At 45.6% G+C, this 25,075-nt stretch overlaps 1 protein-coding gene across 2 annotated transcripts in view; it reads left to right on the top strand.

Moving 5' to 3' along the window:
• Positions 1 to 1,340: 1,340 nt before the first annotated feature.
• The window catches only part of LOC119185825 (lysozyme C-1-like), a 405,391-nt gene continuing 381,656 nt past the window's right edge, over positions 1,341 to 25,075 (top strand). The window contains exons 1-2 of one of the 2 annotated variants that reach the window (XR_012893649.1): positions 1,690 to 1,823; positions 6,187 to 6,494. Coding sequence is in view for 1 of the 2 variants with exons in the window: in XM_075886446.1 (XP_075742561.1) it covers positions 1,673 to 1,823 (151 nt within the window). In the remaining variant the exon portion in view is untranslated. Of the gene's footprint in view, positions 1,824 to 6,186; positions 6,495 to 25,075 lie in introns of those variants that run through there. The other variant, XM_075886446.1, reaches the window with a different exon arrangement.

Here is a 25,075-nt window from a genome sequence, read left to right as displayed (position 1 = left end):
TTAAGAAGCATCGGCGATTATATACCTCTTGGGCCATTTCAAATCAAAATCGAGAAACATATTAAGATTCTTGGTGTAATTTGTTTAGAAAATATGTCCTGGAATGAACATGTGAGAACCTTACTGCCAAAATTAGGCAGAGCAGCCGGTGTATTAAGCCGAAACCGTCATACTTTTCCTGTTAGCATTAAAAGAATGTTATATTTCGCGCTCTTCAACTCTCACTTATATTATTGCACGCTAATATGGGGAAACAGAACATTATCAAACTTACAGCAAATATTCTTGGTCCAGAAAAAAGCACTTCGTTCAAGTGAAAACGTCTCGTTTCTAGAACACACAGAACCTTTATTCCACAAACATAAAATTATGAAGATTCACAGCATATACAAGCATAAACTACTGAGAATATACAAAAATGCCACATTAGAAAGAACACAGCTATTCGAAAATATTGCAAATCTTCGAGCAAATACAATTTCCTATCCTTTCAGATATCACCCACCATACCACGTTCCTTTCTCGCGCACCCATTATGGGAAAGAAAAACTTGATTATGTACTCGCAACCACACTAAATGAACTAGAACAAAGAAATATTGACTTTCTAAACAGTACTAACAAAACCCTACTAGATCTGTTTATGTAAATGTATTAGAACTACTAATGTCTGTATGTTTACAGTAGCTGGTTTTACTAAAGTGATTGTAACTTAAAACATACATTGATGTTTTTTTTTTCATTAGAACACCATAGTCTACATAACTACTTTTGGTAATCGCATTGTATATACTGTGGCTATATAGACTTGTTAGAGGTTTTGCCCTGTCACTACTGCAGTACGGGTGACCAGAGCTTAGTCAAGCTGCGCAAGCGCAGCTTTTTTTCTCTGGTCCCCTATTTTCGCAGTGACAATGCGCTGTATTGTCTGAAGCGAAAATAAAGTTTTATCTGATTTGATGATGATGATGATGATAAAGGTGATGAGATGTCAGGCACGCATTTGTTCAAATATTTTATTTTAGAAATATATATTGTGGTGTTATATGAGATTTTGGGGCTTTAAACCTTTTTTCTGCCTGCCTATTTTTGCAGCCTTAAAATAAATTTTGGAGCGCAGGTAAAGCTGGCTTCTACTCATTACTTTTTCTTTAGAGAGCGCCTATACAGTGTACGCGCAATGAAATTCAGTACATGCGTAATGACATGAAAGCAGGCGAAGTAATCCTGTCACTCTTTCCTTTGATCATAGTGTTTTGTTTTTTTGCTTGAGCCCCGGGAGAGACCATTCGTGGGACCTTTTTTATGCCGTTTGTTGGCTGCCAGCGAACGAGCGTGTTATTTGATCAGCCGATCATTTGTGCCGCCCGATCGCGCATGCGCGCTACCTACCGAAAATACATTATATAGAACATTACCGGGCAAGGTGACTCTTAAGTGCTCCAAAGGCAGAGGCTGGGCATCTACGTGCTAAACACTCTCTTGTTAGGGACGCCCACTTAACGATGCTGTAGGCGGATGACGTTTGGACATCTTAGTCGTAGCCACAAGTAGACGATGTTTGGTGATGCGATGTAAGCGTGGACACGTTCGGCGTGACATTGGTGTTGCCGTAGCTGCGCATATACAGAGTGTAACAAGCGCCGCTTACATGCCTTCGTCGACGCATCCAAATGCCGGCACCGAAAACGTTCAGCGTACTCCTCATTGTGTTCTGCTGTCTGCTCGCTGTCCTTGACCAGGCCTCTTCCAGAAGGGTCCACAGGTGCTTCCTGGCTCGAAAGCTTCGTGAGGCCGGGTTTCACCGCTACCACATTTTGCACTGTGAGTACCGACACTCTCAGCTCCCCTCCTTTTCGTCCGGTTGGTGGATTTGCACTGAATATGTTGTTCAAGGAGAGCGATTTAACACTCCTCCAGCGTGACAACCGCAAACAACGCACCGTCTAGATGCACTCCGTAAAGCGTGTGCGCTTTGTTGTGTTAACCTCCTAATATTTGTTTTTTTTGCTAAGCAGACTACTTCAGCATGCACTCGCGCGTGCGCTGTTGCTACTCACGTTCGCTTTCTTCAAGCCTGTTGATAAATATCTAGCACACGGTTGTTGTCTGCGTTAAGCCATGACATTTCGGCGTGACAGGGTAAGATAGCGCCGCACGGAGCTAGTATGCAGGTTGCTTATTCAGCGTCAAGTACACGGGCCGATTGTTTTAGTGGCGCAACGATGGAGCAGCTCCAATAGTGTAGAGTTACGTCTGCCGCCACGACAATAGCCGTAGTTGTATGACAACAGTGCATGCAGCCTGAGAACGTTTGAAGCAAGACTTACCAAATTATTATTAATTGAAAATTACCAAGGCTTCACTGAGGATGATGTTATAATGTATATGACGTGTTTCAACGCGTCAAATCTCCCTCCTATCCTAATGCGTTCGCGTCATTTCTAAACGACACCGATCCCTCCCAAAGGGGCACCGCAACCAGGCAGCCTTGAAATTTCATTAACATCTTTCTTGCGGGCGTAGGTTGGTATCTTCAAGGAATACGTCTACTACATGATCCGGCAGAAAACGAAGAAATTTAGGTGTTGTGATAATAAGGGTGTAGAACTATGAATTATCTAACCAAATTTATCACAAATTGCCCAGCGATGAAAGCGAACTGAATGCAAATACGACTCGACTAATTTTGTATAGTTTTTGAACAGTGAGGCCGCTGTTTTAAATGGAGCCCAGTAACTCCTCACAATTTTATTTGAGAAAAGTAAGCACCCACGCTGTATCAATGATTGCGGTGATCGGCTGCTGAACTGAAGGTTGAGGGTTCAATCCTAGCAGAAGAGGTTGCATTTCGTGGAGGCGAATAGGGAGAGACCCGTATACTGTGAGGTGTCCTCACACGTGAAAGAAGACCAGATGGTTGGTGTTGCCGGAGTCCTCCACTATGGCATTCCTGTTAAACATATAGTGATTTTGGGACGTAAAACAATATAGGCAGTTTGAAAATTCGGGCCGCGAAAAGCTTGGGGACCCAAGAAGCTTGCGAAGCACCAGGGTGCATGTGCAGAACTCAAGCCAATCTTGGGCTCTTGCGTTCTTGCTGACCCAAGGCCCAAACCTTTTGGTTCAGCACTACCAAAGCTATGGGGTGTAAGCAAGCCACATACTTGTGCAGAAAAGCATAGTCCCAGATATATTAGGTGCCCTAAAATTGGCCGGGTGGGCAAAAATTGGTGTTTGTTTGGTGTATGATACGCGACATCACTATGTAATACGTTTGTTGTTTGCATTTAGGTCGTGCGCACGAAATTGTGTCTATTACCCCCGGTAACTGCATTTCCAAATCAAGATTGCAGCATCCGTGCAAAAGCGACCGCTCGCTTTGATCCGAACTTGCTCTTGCTACACTCCCACTGCGCTGGAAGGAACTAATGATTGGTGAAATTCACCATCGATTTCTTTCATTTTACTCTGAGGATAAAACATCAGGTACGTGCTGTCGTTATTAGCGAGATATGTTGCTTGCTTAGCCTGACACGCTAAGACTAAGGCGCCGAGGCACGGCTTGGGCTGCGTCACCAGACCAAGAACGCTGCATCTTCAAACATCGGACATGCAACACGGCCCAGCGTTTCGTGCGCGTCAAATCCTCCTTCGTTAAAAACGAAAAAGAGAGAAAGAAAATATTGCAGCGGGACACGCGACGGAACGCGTCGAAGGAGAAGCAGTTATACGAGAACACCGATAAACATCGCAGAGAAATGGGCACAAAGTGAAGGTATCCGCCGGGATAAGCGCGTACCGAGCTTCAGGATGCAGAACAACAAATCCACGCTTCAAGTTCCTGGTGTGACTGATGGTTTCACAGTTTTACTGTATTTTCAAGTTATCAAACTAGCCTCATCTACGATGAGTTTGTATAGACAAATCAGCGAGCAGATGCCGTGAAGACGTTTAGAAGACGACATGGCACGAATGAATAAACGTGGAGAGGCTAATTGCCGTTTTTATTGGCTTAGCGGCCCAGTAGCCTCCACAGTGCTGAAGGTTGAGGAGCCAAGGCGTTTTGGATCACCCGCACGACGAAGCAAATGCAGCACGAGCCATGCTGTAGTATGGCCCGCGTCTCGTATAAATTTGAATTTGGCCATGGGTGGCGCCCCGTGCGTTTGATCCAATGCAGCCTGCGTTTGACCCAATTATCAAACTATTATGTTCCTGCGAACGCAAGAGCAACCCCGCAACGAAGCTTGAGGACCCAGTTTTATGGGCCCCCAACTCTCAAACTCGCTAATATATTATAAAGGAGATTGATTGTAGAGCTGCTTTCTGGTTAGGCAATGCACCTGCTACAGGTCACGAGCTCGCACCTCTGCTTCACGCTCGATGCTGCTGCCTCTGCGCCAGAGTACTTCCTCTTCATTAGAAGAATATATTATCATTAGGTTGAATATTCTCAATTCTAACAAAAAAAACTGGCAGATCGCACGTTCAGTGGGAATTGATGATATGTGAAGCACGAATGAGAAATGTTGATATGTCACTTTAAAATCAGGACAACGTGACCAGGTGGAGGTAAATGATGCCGTACTTGACTTCCGTGTCATGATTACCATGTTTGAATGTGTCATTTACCATCGTCCTATACTCACGTGCATAACACATACGCCCAATCGAAGGCAGCACCATTGATCTCTCTGTGAGACCGCCTAAGCCAGACGAAGTTCGGACGAGAGATAAGGGCTGGTATACCACAAAAACCCGAAACCTTAGGTGAAGGGCTGGTAGACGAACCAGACTCATTCAGACAGTTTATTTAAATAGAGGCGATCGAAATATACTCTAAGCCAAAAGGGAGCAACGGGGTTATAGAGGTTGCTCCTTTCGGGGAGCAATCGCATTGCCACTCCTATTACTCAGCTAAAAGCAGCAACTGTAGGCGGACGAACCATTGCTCTTGTTTCAGTTCCTCCTTCAGGTTATGAACAGTTACTCCCTCCAGTTGCTCCCCGAGAACCAACCAATGCTCCCACCCGTTGCTTTCCTAAGACAAAGGGCTAGTCTTGACCGTTACTCTCGCATTTTCGTAGTTACTCTCTGAGGAGCAAATGCTTATTCCTCCAGTTACTCCTGGTGGGAATGAATATTTATTCTTGTCAGATGCTCAAAAACGGCCTAAGCTCCTTGGAAGAGCCCTTTTTATGGGCTTGTAACAACAGAGTGGACGAGTTTTAAAGAAGAAGAAATGCTTTATCAAATGCGAAGCATTTCTTAGGGAACTCCAGCGAATTTGAACGTATCTATCTATCTATCTATCTATCTATCTATCTATCTATCTATCTATCTATCTATCTATCTATCTATCTATCTATCTATCTATCTATCTATCTATCTATCTATCTATCTATCTATCTATCTATCTATCTATCTATCTATCTATCTATCTATCTATCTGTCTATCTGTCTATCTGTCTGTCTGTCTGTCTGTCTGTCTGTCTGTCTGTCTGTCTGTCTGTCTGTCTGTCTGTCTGTCTGTCTGTCTGTCTGTCTGTCTAGCGGCTTACGTTCGGTTGCTCTCGTGGTCACCCCTTTAACTAGGCGTGAACCAAAATTAGCATGGGAGGGTAAGATGGTTTGACGAATATGATGCGCTGGTCAAGACATGATTAATATCCCAATTTGGTCGTGTACGTCATCAAACACGTCCCGTCAGCCAGTGGCACATACTCTCGGGCGGGTATTTGCCAGTGGTATGCGGGTGTGTGCCACATGTGATTGGGACTTGATATTTACCGAGGAACGACAAGAACACACATGGGCAGTGTTAACGCGCGAGTGTCAAGAAATACCCGACATCGGTAACGTCGACCCGACTAATCCAAAGAATAAATGTCACGGTCCTATCTGAAATCAAACCCAAACATTCTGCGTGGCCACGGGCAATTTTAATACAAAGCTACGCCAGGTCTCGCCACTGCTTTTGAAATAGGTGCCAATCTTCGTGAAATGTCAATAGTGGTTGCAGCCCTGCCAACCTATTACATATATACTTCTTTGATACAGCCGTCACCTTGGATTAACGTACATTGTGGTTAGTTTTCATGCGCTGAAGCTGATTTATGTAGCAGCGTCCAGTGCCAGCATCCTCGCGAGGGTCAGGGCTTCATATCAGTTTTTGGCATTGCAGGAACCGTTCTATCGAGTTTTCCAGTCTGACTGCAGCACCAGAGTACATAGCCTCGCGGATTGAAAAAAGCAACCTTGAGAAGGCCTCAATGGAAATGGAACACGACGCGCACGGTTGGCGTCCTGCATCTGTTGGCGGATTGTGACTGGGATACACGAGGGACGTGAGCATGCATCTATTTCCCGCGTGGCCCTAACGGTGAATCTCAAAGACTTTGAGATGGGGAAGTTTGAGCAACCCAGCTCCATCTGGTCAGTGTACGGTGCCTATAGCATCGTTACGCATGTGCAAACAACTGCCTACATAAACATCTGAAACTCTTCAAATATATCTGCGTGTTTAACATTTGTACTTATATCTAGCATCTTTTCATGAGGTGTCACTCAATAAAGAATGCAGCACGGTCACCTTCCCTTTGCATGCTTCGCATAACGGCACTTCTCAGATATACATGAGAACTGCTGACTTTTTTGAGGCGGCGTGTGAGCAGAGATAGTAGAGTTCGCCGGCCAACACTAACTGAGTGACATAATACATCAAAGATTTTCTGTGTCTTCCGTGGGAAAAATGTCGAATTCCCAGTACAGGGCAGTCTGTGTCATCATTACAAAAACAAGGTCAACTTCTCCACTTGTGTAGGACTCGAGTTGCGCAGGACTGTTGTTTCCATCAAGCTAGCGCAGGGGAATGCCACACCAGGTGTATGTGAGGCATCACATTGCTGCAAGAAGAAATAAAATTGTGAGGTTTACACGCCAGAATAAATACATAATAATGAGTTTCTCTCTCTCTCTCTCTCTCTCACACACACACACACACACACACACACACACACACACACACACACACACACACACACACACACACACACACACACACACACACACACACACACACACACACACACACACACACACACACACACACACACACACACACACACACACACACACACACACACACACACACACACACACACACACACACACACACACACACACACACACACACACACACACACACACACACACACACACACACACACACATTGAAGCAGGGTTTACATTCTAAGACGTCTACTGTAACATGAATTGTGAAATCAAATGGTGGGTTTTGTGATTTTGTGATACGTTACTTGGCAAGCCATATCAGTGTTTATATAATGAACGCTCTTCACCTTCACATGATGTCTTCACACCCAGCCGTGAACGTTAAAGCCAATGAGAGATAGTACCAGTATCAAGACAGGAAAAAACCCACTCAATGTTAATCATTGCGAAATAAGTATTTGCGAAATAGGTAAAAATGAACATTTAAAAGCAAAAAGACACTGACCCTGCAGTGAAGACAAAAGCAGCAAGAGGGGCTGCAGGCGGTAACAAAAGGGGTTACATAGTACGATACAGTGTCAAATGATACGGTGTAGAAACAAGAACAGGTCTTTTTTTTTTGATAAAACAACAGCAGTCAACAATGTCTTTGGAAAAAAAATGGCAGCATATCCACGGAGTGAATGATGGAAAGTGGGGCGAAGCATTCGTCAGTCCATTCGTTCTTCCTTCCGTCCGTCCATGCGTCAGTCTGTGCGACCGTCCGTGCGTCCACCCGCCCGCCCGTCCGTGCGTGCGTCTGTTCTTGCGTCCGTCCCTGCGTTCTTCCATGCATGCGCCCCTGCGTCCGTTGATGCGTCCATTCATACATCTGTCTGTGTGTCCGTTTGTCCATCTACTCGACAATCCAAGTATCACCATCTCACATCTTTTCATCATATATTCCCCATGAAAAAGCACCGCCATTCAGTGGACATTCCAAGGACTAAACGAGAGGTGGCACACGCACACTTTCTTACGGCTTGCGCTTCGGGTCTACTTCCCACCTTTAACCACCTCGAGTTCATAGTATATACTAGTTCACTGTATTCATGGCACTGCGGCCCAACGCTCGTTAAACCTTTCTAAAACGAAGGAGGTTATGCCCAGCGAGTATAACGTTGCAACCTTTTCCTTTCAGATAGTGCTCATTGCACAAGCCAATGGCTGCTAATGGGAAATGAGAGCCAGGAGAATTCGGCTTTTACTTTTTTACGGCTTGCACTTCAGTTTCAGTTTTTATTGAGCATTTTCTTCACAGAGTTGCGAAAAAGAAAACGCAAGGATAGGAGCAAAAAGCTGCTATATTAGCAGCTTGACGAGGCTCCTACCCCTTTTCACTTGGCATTACAGAATCAGCAGAGCACAAAACATGAAAAAACAATTTGACGTCGATTTGCAAAACTTCAATAAATAAAAAGAAAATGCATCAAAATTACATCAGTTTCAGGTTTACATAAAATAAGCAAACCACATAGAGAGAAAAACAACAAAAAACAAAAGAAAACAGCGTGCGGCCAATCATGAAACAATGCACACGTTGCTAAACGGCTACCAAAGTATTACAACATGATTATACAACGTTTACAACACTGGGTATGCGAAAAGCACGAATTTTAGTGCACAAGGGAAACACTGACGAGTGAAATGTTGTATGTTTTACTCGTAAAAAAAAGCAACGAAAAAAATGTCAAAGAAAGCAAACATTATACGATGCCATGTTACACAAGCACTATTATAGGGTGTTTCTTTTACATATAGAACTGTAGCCGGACAACTAGAAGATGCTAAACTACACGGCGCCATTTTGGATGAGAAGGTTCTTAAGTTGTTTTTTATGTATATTAAAGATGTCGATGTTTTTATTTTCAAACAAGTTAAAACAAGCTGGAATACAGTGTTCAAGTCTTCTCAAACCGTGATTAGTTCGCGAATAAGGAACAAACCAGGAAGGCCTTTTCCGAATGTCATAATAGGATTGTGTATTTTTCCTGAGGTTACACAGTTTAAGAAAACAAGCATTGTTTGATAGCAAGCTTTGTTTGTATTTCATAATAAGGTTGAAACTGTGTATGTGATCGATCGGTAAAATCTTATATTCTCTGAATAAATGACTTGTATGTGCGTCGTATGGTACGTTTGCAATATGACGAATCGCTTTTTTCTGCAGTAAAAATATTTTGTTCCGATTTGCTTTAGATGTATCTGCCCACACTAGACTACAATAGTTTATGTGAGATGAAAACAACGTATTATAGAGTAAAAGTTTAATGTTTGCTGGAAGTATCTGTCGAAGTTTAGAGAGAGCACCACACGTCCTAGCTATATTTCTAGTTACTTTATTAACGTGTTCATCCCAAATAAGATTTTCATTAAAAATTACTCCTAAGGATGAAACTTCTTTGACAACCTCAATTTTTTCGGGCCCGAGATATATATCCAAACCACGACAGACAGCCTTCTGAACCGGTGCGAATACCACAGCTTTGGATTTTTTTGTGTTGATCGTTAAATAATTTGCAGTACTCCAAATGAAGATGTCGTTAAGAATGTTGTTGGCTGAGTCTGCAAGCTTACCTAAATCATTACCATGAAAAAATATACTAGTGTCATCTGCATAAATTATAAAGTCCACATATTTGCTGACACTTGTTATGTCATTTATATAAATATTAAACAGTAGGGGCCCTAATATGCTGCCCTGAGGTACACCTGACGTTATGGTTAGTAGGGAGGATTGGCTGTCATTTATAACTACAGATTGCTTTCTTTGTGATAAATAAGATTTCAGAAAGTCAAGTGGGGTTCCCCGAAAACCATAATGACGCAATTTTGCATAGAGTACTTCGTGGTTGATTCTATCGAACGCTTTGGAATAGTCAATAAAAACACCCAATGTTAACAGTTTCTTTTCAAATGAGTTAAGTATGAGTTCTTTTTGTGTGAGGAGAGCCAGTTCCGTGGACATGCCCCGTCGGAAGCCAAATTGATGCGGTGATAATATAGAGTACTTTTCACAAAAAGACATGACACGTTGATATATTATTTTCTCTAGCCCTTTAGATATAACAGGAAGTATCGAGATCGGACGATAATTAGAAAAAATATTTCGGTCACCAGATTTGTATAAGACACTAACTCTCGCATGCTTCATTTTTTCTGGGAAAACTCCCGTGGATAAGCAGATATTAAACAGATGGGTAAGAACAGGTAACAAAAGATCAAGTGCTGCTTTAATAGGTTTAATTTGTAGGTCATCTATGTCCCGAGCAGTAGTGTTCTTTAGTGACATAAATACAGACAGTACTTCTTCAGGAGTTGTGTTTAAAAAATATGCAGTGCTCATGTTTGGCACACCTAGAAAGTCCCTGTAATCACTATTACAGGCACGAGAAGGGTTTGATAAATCAGAGGACACCAGCGTTGTGAAGTACACGTTAAATTTATTAGCAAGTTCTTGACCCTTTACTATCTTGTTATCTATGTTTAACTCAAGTGCGTTGTCTCGAGAGCAACTTCTATTTAGAAGCTTATTTATTTCTCGCCAAAGCACGTCGCCACGAGTGCTAACCCTCTTGAAGAGAGCTTCATAGTACGCATCCTTAGTTTTTCTTAGTTGCTTCGTTACAAAATTTCTATACCGCTTGAATTCCGAAAGATCGTTGTGGTGTCTTGTTTTCACGAATTTCGCGTACAGAAGATTTTTCTTCTTAATCATTTCCAGACATTCTCGCGTCATCCATTGTTTCCGACCTTTCTTCAGGGTTTCGACAGTTTTATATTTAAAACACTTATGGTAAGTTTTTCTTAACAGGCACATGAATATTTCATACGCCTCGTTAGCGTTACCTGATTTATAGACAGGATCCCAACAAATCTGCGCAATTTCACGCCTAAAAGTGTCTAATGTTTTGTCACTAATTTCCTGTATTTTGTATGATTCTGGAGTTGATACTTTTGCACGATTAAGATACTCGTTGCGATTTTGAAACATGTATATAGGGTAGTGATCACTAATATCGGCAATAACAGTTCCAGATACGGTTGAATCACTTATGTCATTTGTAATAAGTAAGTCGATAAGGCTTTCAGTATCTAAAGTGACACGTGTAGGTTCAGTAATAATATTAGCACACGCAAAGGAATCAAGTAGTAGTTGGAAGTTACGAGTGGTTTCAGTTTGCTGTAAAAGGTTTATATTGCAGTCGCCCCCTATGATAATGTGCAACTTGTTAGTGCACGCATACGTAAGCAGATTTTCAAGAAATTGAAAAAACGCTTCTGTTTTTCCGTCAGGTGGACGATAAACTACCACATATACATACTTGTGACATGCTAGTGATAATGCCTCATAGTCTGGTGTAATCGCTGAAAATTCTGGGAGAAGGCTGCAAACTAAGTGGTCAGCAATTAGTTGCAAAACACCTCCCCCTCGACGAGAGGGCCTGTTTAGAAAGAACGATTTATACGTTGGCAAGCATAGTACCTCATCATTGCACGTGTACCAAGTTTCAGAAATCATGATGATGTCGAATTTAAACGAGAATTCGTCGAGAAACGTAGTTATATCATCGTGCTTGTTGCGAGCTGAGCGAGCATTTAAGTGCATGATACTGCAATATCCACTAGTGTAAGGTATATTGACATCACGTGGTAATATCGCCTTTTTAACAAAAAGAAAAAAAACAAAAAAAAGGTTGTGCCGAAAAAACGAAAAGTGCTAATCAGATAAGCCTATGGCATGCTAGATGCCCCGCGGCTGCTTGAAGTGGCCGCGTGCATTTTGTGCAAGTCAGCTTCACATGTGATTTGAACTGCACGAGACGTTTCCGTTTCACGCGCAAATATTTTGCCACCACTTGCCCACGCGAAGCGCCAGTTCATTTCCCGTTTCCGAGCAATCGTCATACCCAGCAATTTTTTCAGTTGGGGACAAAGGTGCTCATTTACGAAAACAGACTGTTTAGTTGTGAAACCCAGTTCCTCAGCTGTGAATCGAGTTCTCCTTGCTTTCTTAACGATGGCATCCCTCTTAGCTCGGCGATTGAAAACAACCACGATGTTTTCGTTCAGGGGGGCATCACTGCCTGCTTTGCTACCCCGATCGGGAACAGCGCTTGCATGAGGGCGTACCTCGTTGTTCTTTGCAACACCTGGGTCTGGTGCCGTGTTACTTTGCGAAGTGGCACTCCTCGCTGGCAAACGGTGGCATATTTCTATGTCTTGTTCACTTATTGGCTCCCCCAAGGCGTCACCAACTTTGGCAAGCAATTGCACAAGGTTTTCATTAGGGGTACGTGGGATCCCTTTAATTTCTATAGGTGGGAAGTAGATACTTCGTATCTACTTCCCACCTTTAACCACCTCGAGTTGACGTTATATACTAGTTCATTGTATTCATTGCACTGCGGCTCAACGCTCGCTAAACCTTTTTAAAACTAAAAAGATTACACCCAGCGAGTATAACGTAGCGACTCTTTTTTGTCAGATAGTGCTGAATGTACATGCCAATGGCTACTAATTGGGAATGAGAGATGGGAGCTTTCGGCTTTTAGTGAACGTGCACGCCGCGAACTTTAAACTGTTCAACAAAGCACAGGAAAAATCTCTCACCAGCACCACCTTGCAGGTCAAAATGTAACCCTTCTTACACACTACGACTACAACTACGAGGGCCCCGCCGCGGTGGTCTAGTGGCTAAGGTACTCGGCTGCTGACCCGCAGGGTGCGGGTCGAATCCCGGCTGCGGCGGCTGCATTTCCGATGGAGGCGGAAATGTTTTAGGCCCGTGTGCTCAGATTTGGGTGCACGTTAAAGAACCCCAGGTGGTCTAAATTTCCGGAGCCCTCCACTACGGCGTCTCTCATAATCATATAGTGGTTTTGGGACGTTAAACCCCACATATCAATCAAATCAACTACGAGGGACGAACGGGTGCCGCTTTAAGGAGCTTCACCCCTAAAAAACAATCAGGCAGCTGCTCGAGAACTCACCGTATTGCACATGCCGGGAACAAGCACAAACTTTGGAGTTGAAAACCCTAGTAGCAATGTTAGACTGCGATTCCCTACATATTGTAAGATCATTAAAGTAGTCTGAAATGCGACGCAGTTCCGTCACCACTCAACTGGAAGCTCATGAATGCAGAGTCTTTTGTCCGACGAGCCAACTGGCTTGCAGACAGTTGAAGACACGTTTACGTCGTGTTTGTTCCATTCACCAGCAAACTCCACAACAACGTTGTGCGCACCAAAGATCTGCGTACACTAAACTCCATCACGAATAAGCAGAAACGCAAAAAATTGGCAGATCCCACGTACAGTGGGAATCGGTGATATGCGAAGCACGAATGATAAATGTTGATAAGTCACATTAAAATCAACACAACGTTATGAAGTAGAAACGAATGATGCCGTACATGACTTCCGTGTCTTGATTACCATGTTTGGATGTGTCGTTTACCTTTGTCACATATTCACGTCTCGTGATGCCAAATTTGGTATAAGTGGAGCTAGTGAAACAGCCGCGAGCACGCTATGAGCGTGGTATCTTGTCATGTTCTTACATGACACGCGTGTCAGGATTATCATGTTTGCACCAGTCATATATTTCGTCGTCCATTGACGTCATACACCACCAACTTTGGTATATGTGGAGCTGGCAAACTGGACGCAAGCGCATCATGAAGGGCCCATTATACTCCAATGTAGCATTGACGCGTGCGCACGCTAGGCACAGCGACTGAACGTCAGCAGAACGCAAGCACTCTATAGTCTGACGCCAGGCGCAACCAGCGTCTGCTGGCGCGGCCCGACGGCAACCGGCAGGAAATGCGACATGCTGCATTTCGCTCAAATGCGTTACCCAGACAACACTGCGTCTCCATCTTTTCGTGACGGAGGGATGCCGGACGCGCTGAAACGCGCATGCTTCAAAGCAACACAGCGCGGCGCACGCCTGCGAGTATATGGCAGGACCAGCGCCTGGCGTTGCAACGCCAGCGTGACGTGACGAAATGAACGCCAGCGAGCATGCGCACCGTGTCACGTCGAAATGTATCGGCGCATTGGCTATGGCATGTAGTCATGTTCTCACATGACACGCATCTCATGATTATCATTTTTGCACCAGTCACATACCTTCGTCATCCATAGGCGTCACGTAGAACCACATTTGGCCTATGTAAAGCTAGCGAAACAACCGTGAGCACATCATCATTGTGGTGTGTAGTAATGTTGTTACATGACGCGCATGCCGTGATTATCATGCTTGAATGTGTCATTTACCTATGTCGTCCATTCGCGTCACGTAATACCGAGTTTGTTACATGCGAAGCTAGCGAAACAGCCACCAGCGCATCATGAGCGTAGCATGTAGTCAGGTTGTTACATGACGCGAATGTGATGTTTATCATGCTTGCACCTGTGCCATACCTTCGTCATCTATTTACGCCCCGTAATGCCGAATTTGGTATAAGTGAAGCTAGAGAAATGCCCGCCAGTGCATCATGAGCGTGGCATGTCGTCATGTTGTTACATGTCACGCATCTCATGATCATCATGTTTGTACCTGTCACATACTTTCATATTGCGTTCACGCACTGTAATACCAAATTTAGTTTATGTGACGCAAGCGAAACGGCCGGGGCGTGGCATGTAACAACATGAAATGACACGCATTTCATGAGTTTCATGTTAGGCTCTGTTGCTTGTGTTCGCCAAGCATTCTTGCCATAGCATACCAGTTTTGGAACATGCCATGTGAACGAAACCACTGCAAGAGCTGCAGGACCATGAAATGTAAATCATCCAATTCATGACATACGTGTCATGATTTTCATGTTATGAGAAGTCAGACTTTTTCCTCATACAGTCCCTCATGTTATGTCACACCAAGTTTGGTATCGATAGCATTATCGAAACGGCCAGGAGAGCTAAAAGTCGTAGGTGGCTAGATAGATATATAGATAGATAGATAGATAGATAGATAGATAGATAGATAGATAGAAATATAGATAGATAGATAGATAGATGCGCTCGAAGTCACCGAAGTTAGCTAAGAAATGCTTCGCATTTATTATGGAGAGCACACGCACGAGCTAAACATGGCACACCGCCATGCCCATCCAATTGCTCACCGACCACCAACCATATGACAGGAGTAGGGTGAACGCGGACCTAGTTACGCTGGGAAAACGTCAGAGGGTGGCAGAACAGCGGTCAGTTGAAGGCTTATAGTGCGCTTTGTAACTACACTTTTAAAAAATATTTACTTATATTGCAAGTAGTATTTATTCAAGTTCATATTGTAGTTAAAAATTTTATATAGTATTAGTATGCACAAAACAATAAATAATTATCACTTTATAAGGACTACATCACTTGCTATGCTAGCACCATAGTTGTCGCGTGCAAGCAGGTTTGTCACTTTGCACTCACCATTCCTCTTGCAGTGTACTACCAAGTTGTGTGACTGACTAAAGGCGCCTCTGGGCTTGCTTCTTTTTTAAATCCTTTTTTGAGCATTTTGCACGTGTTTCGCGGGTGAGGAGGGAGAGGTGTTGGGGGGCTTTGACGATCGTCACCTTCCGTGTGGAGACGAACACGGGGTGTCAGCTTTTTTTTATCGAAATACTCGTTTTGCAGTTGTTTCGGCGTTTGATCAGTTTTAGCATTCCTTCACCGACTCTATGCTGCTCTTGTGCGTGTTACACACATTGCGGCAGCTGTATTCACCGGCCTTCTGTCATCAGCCAGCAATGCTTTTGTTATGTGCGGATGCCTAAATGAATAACTCTTTTAATTTGGTGCAGGTTGGCACACGCACGAAAAATTCTGGCCTCTGAATATCAATGTCGGCGCATATATAGTTGCCTGCGGTGTCCTTCAGGTCAATAACTGTTGTGTGACGAGACCAATTACTTTCGTTCCTCCTTCCATTGCTCCATTACCGATTTAAGACTAATATGATTGCTTCCCCGTTTTTGGACACGTCGGCCATCTTGTTGCGCTTGCTCTTTTTAGAGAGCAACTGTTGGTCTCAAGGATTAAAAGCACCAGTCGCTCACATTTTGGCCATTTTTGGGTTAGAGTGCAGGAATAAGACCAAAGAGTGGCATTACGAAAGGCGAGAGGAGTGAGTAAATTGGATATGAACATTTACTCACATCAATGAGAACATTGACACTTTCAGGCAAAACTTGAAGCGCTGCGTTGTCACAATTGTAAGCAGTGACACGAGAAGCATGGTGTCCAGCGCGTCACTCTACAGTGCATTGATCACCGCGGCCGAGTGTTTCGCCGTCACATTGCCGATCAAAAGTCGAGAGCAAAATGACGACCAGACGTACATCCTCATACTCGCAAGAGGCGTGCCGGATATTCATGAAAGGCCACCTCCCATTAAACATTTGCAAACTGTAGGCAGTGAATTGAGCCACACTATAGGTTGGTTTGGCACCCGGTACATGCAGGCCTAGAGGTTTACGAGAGGGCTGACGCTCTAGCTCTAGCGCTCACGAACCGAGCGGAGCAGCACACTTTCTAGCTGTTACCACCACCCAACACTACGCGCGATGGCTTTCGCGAGAAAGAAGAAAGCGACCCAGCTCGGATGGCTCCACAAGAGCTTCTTGCTCACCAGCGATGCACGCGGCAGAAATATGGCACCCCCCCGCAAATCTCCTAAAGGGGAAGGCGCCATAAACTTCCGTAAAATTCAAACGGAAGTTAATTCAAAATTATTATGACTGCCCGAAATTCATCCAACTCTGTATGGGTGCAATTGCCCGCGGTGCCACTACTTCCCACCGACCCTTTACCATATCTCGTGGAGCTTTGTTAAACGTCCTAATGAACTCAATCGCTTACGGCGTATTTATAGAATAGAAAACTCTTCGGAGAAGTGGGAGACACTCCTCGCTAGCTTCAACCCGGAGTCGCAAGTAGCACTCTTGGACCCCGTCTGGTGGCGGCGCAAGCCAGCGGAGCCTTGGACATGGGGTCTCACCCATGTAGCTCATAAACCACTTCCTTTTCAACCCAATAGAGTTATTTCTCTCTCTCTTTTTCACAAACCTTTCAGCCGTGGCACGGCCTTCATCAGAGTAAGGCCGTGCCACAGCTGCAACGTTAGTGAAAGCATTCACCTTTTTTAGGTGTGCCAGTTTCAACTTCATCCAATATGAAAATTACCCGGACCTGTAAAATATGCCCTTGAAGACGTATTTCAATTCATTTCATTTATTGAAGCCTTAAGGGCCCGGAGGCATTACATAAGGCGGGGGAAAACAATATATGAGGAACTCTTAATCACTCAAACGCCGAAAAAGGAAGAAAAGACGATGAAACGGAGAAAAACTTCTCTGAGAAAGGAAACAAGCAAGCAGAGAAAAACAATTGCCGTGTACCACCTCCTAATTTCTACTCAACAGGTCTGGTCTGGTGCCATCCCCTCTGTGCTCAAGCTGTAACGAACCTGAACATATCGACCATTTTCTTATCACATGGCACTGATTCAAAAATCAAAGAAAAAACTGCTTCGAAATTTTATTCAGAAAATTAGGAATATCACTTAATACTCCCGATATTTTGTCTTTTGGGGCCATTTCATTGGGACATAGCGACAGGAACATCTACGGGGCTCTCTGCGAATTCATACATAACACAAGAAGATTACCTTGCTGAGTCAGCCATCAGCTCTCGAATTTTACTAGTCACACTACCACTTATTATTTAGCTGATACACTGCAATGATTCAACTTTCAGGAGAATTTCATGTAACGATTTCACCACAGATATTCAACAAATTCTATTATTTCTCCCCCCCCCCTTTTTTTCTTTTTTTTTAACATTGCGCCAAATTAATTTCACAGTCAAAACACAGTAATCACATTCCCATTATCTAGAAAATCTATAGGTATTTACTTGCACTAACCACCGGCTTCTTGGCCAATCCCCCTTAGTGGGTGAGAGCCACAAAAGAAAGGAACAAGCAAGCAAGCAAAACAACTACTGTTGACTGGAAATAAAACAGCAACATACACAAGTAATCACTTTTCTTTTTTTTTTATAGACGCGAACCATCCCACACCATCGACACTCTCCTTCCATACCATCCTGACGAATCCGAATGCCCATCTGTGTCTGAAGCTGCCCGAAAAGCCGAAGAGTGCCGTGAACTCGCACGCACCTTTACGTCACAAGAACAGCAGAGCCAGAAAGAAAACAATGCCGACTATTCATGAAGCCACAGCTATTCCCCGGGATCACTTGTATGGCTGGCTGTTCCTTACACCGGTCTTGCCTGAAAACTCGTTCCGAAGTACGAGGGCTTTTACCGCGTTTTGGAGCAAACCTCGCCGGTGAATTTTCTCATTGAGCCGCTTTCTCCATCTGACGACATGCGCCGGTGTGGACGTGACATCGTCCATGTCGCCCACCTTAAGCCATATCATAGTCCTCTGCCTCCAGACTCTTAGGTCGCCAGTATGGCTCTTTTTCGGCGAAGCAAATTGTGAAGAAGAAAACGCATCGTTGGCAACCAACATCGTCACCGCGCTTGGGTACTCGGGTTCTGGACGTCTCTCGCTCGTCTCGTGCTGATCGTCGCCGGGATTCGCTTGACCATTCCTCTCTCCCAATCGTGTTTTCATCGTAGGGTCACTGTCGCAACACACGCCAATAAACCCCTTTCCACATATATGTTGTAAGATGGCGTCCAGTACCCTCAAGACTTTTCTTTGTTGTCCCGAGTATGTACCCCACAACCTAAACTGGAGTGGGGATGGTGAGTATGTACAGATGAAAAGATGGGACGAGTAATAATGGTCACAATTATTTTCTCCGCGCACTTGAGCTGCCGACCCGGCCGAGACTTAGGCGGGAAATTTACGGCGAACAAAGGGTTTAAGACGTGAAACGTGGACTATCTCAGAAGCACAGTAACGACGGTCCAAGGAATCGTCGACGAGAGTGACAAGGTAATTGAGAGGAGATGTTCGTTCCCAAACAACGTTAAGTCCAAGAAAGAGTGACTGAAACATTTCATATAATCCAGTGTGCGAACAGGTGTCCAAAGTAGTACTTTATCTTTAGGACGGAAGGTTACATCTCGACGAAAGCTGTCATAGCGTTGCTTGTGGTCCAGTTGACTGGCCTGCGCGTTGAGTAGACCACGTTGCCATGTGTCAGCGAGCCTGGAGACGAAATGTTCTGGCATAGTCATGGACGATTTTGTTGTTACATGGAAGGAAGAGGCATCAATGGTGAATGTCGGCGCACGACCATAGACGAGGAAGAAAGGTAATTTCCGGTGGTTCATTGAACAGTGGGGTTGTGTGCAAACGTTACGAACGGCAAGATTTTGTCCCTGTTATCGTAGTTCGGTCCGACGTACATAAATATCATGCCGATTAGAGTCCGGTGAAATCGCTCTGTCAAGCCATTTGTCAGCGGGAGGTACGCGGATGTGGTCTTATGAACTGTGCCACAAGTTTTTAGAATTTTGTCAAGAATTGTTGACATGAAGGCCTTGCACCGGTCAATCAACAATGTGCGAGGTGCATCATGACACAACACAATGGCTTATAAAAAGAAGGTGGCAACGTCAGAGGCAGAGATAGTGCGTAGAGGAGCGGTCTCCACGTATCGTGTGAGGTATTCGACGGCTGTCAAGCTTGCGGGAAGTGGTCCGACGAGGTCTATTCCGACAATGACAAAAGACGTATCGGGACATGGAATGGGTTGTTATAAGCCAGCAGGAGCTGAAGTAGGTGATTTCCGGCGTTGACAAAGTGCACAAGAAGCGCCATAATTTGCCACAAAGGTAGAAAGACCAGGCCAGAAGAAACGGCTCCTAACGCGGTAGTAGGTCTTCTGAAATCCTAAGTGTACAGCTGATGGGTCGTCGTGTAGTGCTTCGAGAACTTATTTTTGCAGTGATCGGGGAAGTACTGGCACCTACCAATGCTCAACCGCATTGTAAGTAAAGCGCTACAGGACAATGTTCTCTAGCTTTAACTGCCGTAGCTGACGACGTAGTCTGGCATTAAGTGGAGAAGGCGAGTCATTCAAGTACCCGATAATACGGTTACAGTATGGGTCATCACGTTGGCACGCGCCAAACAGAGCGCTGCTGTTTAAAGATAGTGACACAGCAACTGCCAGGGGTGGTAACGTGAGTAAAGAGGAAGCCGCTTGATCACCTGAGGTGCATTGAGGATGCGTGGTTGAAGATGAAAGAGGCAGAGGGCAGTGAAAACGTCGGCATCCTGATGCTGTTTGCCAGACCTGTACACAAAGTCAAAAGTGTACACTTGCAAACGGAGTATCCAGCGACCGAGGTGCCCAGACAAATTCGTCAGCATAGACAACTAGCAAAGGGCATGGTGGTCGGTATTTACAGAGAAGTGGCGTCCACACAGATAAGGTCGAAATTTTTAGATGGCCCAAAAGACAGCAAGACATTCCTGCTCTGTTATAGAGTAGCTCTGCTCCGCAGGTGTTAGTGCGTAGCTGGCATACGCAACTACTCGCTCACGTGAAGAGTCGTCGCGCTGGAGAAAGACAGCATCGATTCCGTGGCCGCTGGCATCTGTGTGCAGAAATGTGGGTGCACTCTCATCGAAGTGACTGAGGATGGGGTCTGATGTCAAAACACGCTTAAGGGCTTGGAAAGCACACTCGCACTCGTCAGTACAAGTGAAGGCCGTTCATGACGTCAGAAGCTTGTGTAACGGCCCCGCAATAGCAGCAAAGTGACGGATAAAGCGGCGGAAGTAAGACGCCAGGCCCATGGAACTTCGCATTTATTTTTGATTGCCCGGACGAAGAAAACTAATTACGGCAGCAACCTTGCTCGGGTTTAGTCGAATGCCACCTTTACTGACAAGGCGACCCAATACTTCGATGCTCCAGCTGGCGATGTTGCACTTCTTTGTACTGAGCTGAAGGCCAGCATTTGAAATGAATGTAAGAACTTCGTCCAAACTTTTAAGGTGCTGAGAAAAAGTAGAATAAATTACGATGTCGTCCACATACATAAGCAGGTTTTCCACTTGAAACCACGTAAGACAGAATCTATCATGCGCTCAATAGGTGCTGGAGCGTTGCATAAGCCAAAAGGCATGACTTTAAACTCGTAAAGCCCGTCAGGCGTTGCAAACGCTGTTTTCTTCTTGTCTACTTCGCGCATAGGTATTCGCCAATTCCCGGATAGGAAGTCAAAACTGGAGAGATATTCTGCGCCTTGTAGGGAGCCTAGGGCATCATCTGTGCGTGGCAACGGTTACACATCTTTTTTCGTTACCTTATTGAGCGCTCTTTAATCAACACAAAAGCGGACAGAGCCATTGTTTTTCCGGACCAACACCACAGGAGACGACCAAAAGCTGGATGAAGGTCGAATAATATCCCGTTTGAGCTTGTTGGCGACGTTTTCCTCAATGATTTGACGTTCCGCCGAAGACAGATGGTATGGGCGGTGGCGTACAATGGAGCTGCCTTAGGTTTTGATGCTGTGCTCTGCAACAGACGTGCGGCCTAAAACTTTGGAATGAACGTCAACCAAAGAGTTGTGCTTTTGGAGAAGGTCTAAAAGATCTCTTTTTTGCTCTGCAGTGAGGTGAGGTCTTATTGTAGCATTTAAAGCAACAGTGGTAGCCTCGATATGAGTTGTACCAGACAAAGGCGGCGATTCTGCGTGAAGGGGAACCAGCGAAAAAGGCTCGCTGTCAGTGAAGCAGCTCACAGCAGTGCCCTTAAGTTGGGTTCAAGGCGGTAACCAATGCCTTACCGTCGTTACACCGCACAAGGCCGGGTGCAATGCTAAGCCCCGCAGGTTTAGAGTGAGCTTGTGGAGCAATCCGCACGTCACCGTTAACTATAGTATCCGATGCGATCGTGAGAATTCATTATTCTCCTGGCGAAATGAAACAATACGTGGCAGCAACGAACGGAAGCTGTATGGATCCATATCAGATGAACTATCATTAGCTGACATATGAATTACTCGCTGATAACACGATATAAAAGCTGATGCCGAAGAAAGGAAGTCCCATCCTAAAATGACTGTGTGAGCGCACAAAGGAAGTACAAGAAACTGAATGTGGTGAAGGATGCCATCTATAAAAACGCGGACTGCGCAACACTTGAAGGCTGAATAGGAACTCTATCTGCGCAGGGAAGAGAAGGGCCATTGCATGGCGTCCTAACGTTTTTCAAGCGGGTACAAAAGTCTGCACAAATTATGGAATGTGATGCGCCTGTGTCTACCAGTTCCTCTGTTTGTATACCTTCAACACACACCAATAAACCATTTATAGGGTGGTCCGGAGGAGTTTGACGCAGTTAGAAAGATGCAGCTTTCCCTGCCGACGCTGCACTGTTTAGTTTTTCTGTTGGCGGTTGGGAACCGAAATAGAAGGTAGAAGGGAAGAGGACGAACGCCGCATTGGTGAAAGTGAGCGACGACGTGAGAAACGGGAACTACCAACTGAGCCAAAGTTATGCGGAGACGGCGACCGACGTGTGCTGTTCTGATACAGTCGGCGATAGGGTGGTCCAATGTGGTAGAAGTCGTCCCGTTCAAAGTCATCGTAGCTTCGTCTTTCGTCTTGTTGACGGTGTTGGCAAAACCTTGAAATATGGGGTTGTAAGGCTGGGAAGATGGTCGCGGTGCGAGTGAGTTGAGCGAACCATGCACTTCGGGCACCGGTGGCTGCATTGCTCTTTGCTGCGGTGCAGGTGTCCTAGCAACAACGTGGGCATAAGTTGGCATGGCCACAGGATGTGAGCTCGGAACAGGTGTGACAGTCATCGAGGCCAGGTTTTCGTGGGGTGCAGGCGTTGTAGCAGCAACGTGAGCGTAACTTGGTAGGGGCACGGAATGTGAACTCGGGATGTGGTGTGCCTGTGATCAAGGCCAGTTTCTCCCTCACGACGTAGCGTAAACTAGTAGCAGGTGGCGTCGTTCGCATGTGAAGGTGGCGAGGTGAAACCTGCGCATGAATTTTCTCTCGTACGATAAAGCGGGTCAATGCACGAAGTTCTGTTGTGTCATGACTCGACCTCAGATCAGACATATCAAGTTGCACCCGAGTGGTTTTAAGCTCCTCAAGGCACTGACAGGTAGCTACAACATCGGCTGCGGTCTGGGGATTGCGCACCACAAGCGCAACAAAAGTGACAGTCGCAATGGCTTTGAGCAGATGGCACACATGGTCGTTTTCCGCCATATGGTTGCCGATGCGGCAGCAAAGGGTGAGAACATCTTCAATGTAAGAAGTGTAAGACTCGCCGGCGCGTTGAACACGTGCACCAAGCCTCTTTTTGGCGATATCCGAGCGCACTGAGTAGTTAGCGAAAATCTGGGGGAGCTGGCGCGTAAAGGCGGGCCGTGTCGGAAAATCTGTAGCGTGGTTCAAAAACCACGTTTTTGCGACGCTGCTCAAGTAGAATGCAACGTATGTGAGTTTCGCAGGCTCATCTCAGTTCTTGATGGCACTCGCGTGGTCGTACTCCTGGAGCCAGTTTTCAACATTCTCACCCGGAAGCCCTGCGAACAGCGGAGGACCTTTTGAGCGCTGGTGACCAAATGAGAAGGGTTTCTTGGTGATGGGAGCGGTGGCGAAGCTGGCGCGCTGGGCTGGTCGGCTTGCGACATTACCGAACCAAATTCATTTAAGCGGCAGCCTGAATGGAGCTCCACGGATGTGTTCTAAAAGATGCTGGCGGTGTCCGAGAGCGCAAGAAGACTCATGAATCAGGCAGCACTCTCCATCACTTGTAAGATGGCATCCAGTACCCTTAAGACTCTTTATTGTCTCGAGTATGTGTGCCCCACCACCTAAACTGAAGTGGTGATGATGAGTATGTACAGATGAAAAGATAGGACGAGTAATAATGCTCACAATATATATATATATATATTGTTATGGCGTTTATTAGCCGGCACACAGCGAGTCTACACAATGGCGACAGTAACGGCCAAAACACGGGGGCTCCGCGCGAGCGGCGTTCTCTTTGGGCAGACCCACTAGAAAGCACATAAGAGTTCGACCCACTTCAGTGTTCGGCGGCTTCTGTACAATTACCCCGGGGTCGAAGAGGGAGCCGCCTGGCGACCTAACAGCTTGTCACTACGAGCGGGTAATAGTAAGCCTTCAGACGCTCCACGTTGACTATGTCGCGCCCGCGGCGGCGCATGTCCGAAGAGTGTTCAATTGGCTCGATAAGATAGTTGACCGGAGATGTGCGCTCGATCACACGGTAGGGACCTTCATATTTCGGGAGTAGTTTGGAAGAAAGGCCAGCTACAGAGGTCGGGACTGAGAGCCATACAAGGGAACCAGGAAGGAAGGTGGGCTCAGAAGTGGCGGAGCCATCACGAATACTCTTCTGCCGCTCTTGCTCATGCGTCGTAAAAGTCTTGGCAAGCTCGCGACACTCTTCAGCAAGCCTGGCGGTCTCGGAAATAGGTGTACACTCAGATGGATCCGGCGTGTACGGGAGTATCGTGTCGATGGTGTGTGATGGGTGCCTTCCGTACAGCAAAAAGAAAGGTGAAAAACCAGTCGTGCTCTGAGGGGCGGTGTTGTAGGCGTAAGTGACGAAGGGCAGTATGGTATCCCAATTCGTGTGGTTGGCGGCGACGTACATCGACAGCATGTCGCCGAGGGTGCGGTTAAAGCGTTCGGTCAGACCATTCGTCTGCGGGTGGTAAGCAGTAGTTTTGCGATGGACAGAATGGCACTCAGTGAGAATGGCATCGACGACTTCTGACAAGAAGACACGGCCTCGATCGCTGAGAAGCTCCTGGGGTGGACCGTGGCGCAATATAAATCGATGTAGTAGGAAGGACGCAACATCACGTGCAGTAGCCGCAGGGAGAGCGGCGGTTTTGGCGTATCGCGTTAAATGATCTACGGCGACGATGGCCCAGCGGTTGCCAGTGGACGTCAGAGGAAGTGGTCCGTACAAATCGATACCTATGCGCCCAAACGGACGGTCAGGGCAAGGTAG

The sequence above is a fragment of the Rhipicephalus microplus genome, chromosome 2 (genome assembly GCF_043290135.1).
Source record: "Rhipicephalus microplus isolate Deutch F79 chromosome 2, USDA_Rmic, whole genome shotgun sequence".
Classification (NCBI taxonomy): Eukaryota; Metazoa; Arthropoda; class Arachnida; order Ixodida; family Ixodidae; genus Rhipicephalus; species Rhipicephalus microplus.
The sequence above is the reverse complement of the archived record's forward strand: the minus strand, read 5'-3'. Positions and strand labels throughout refer to the sequence as shown.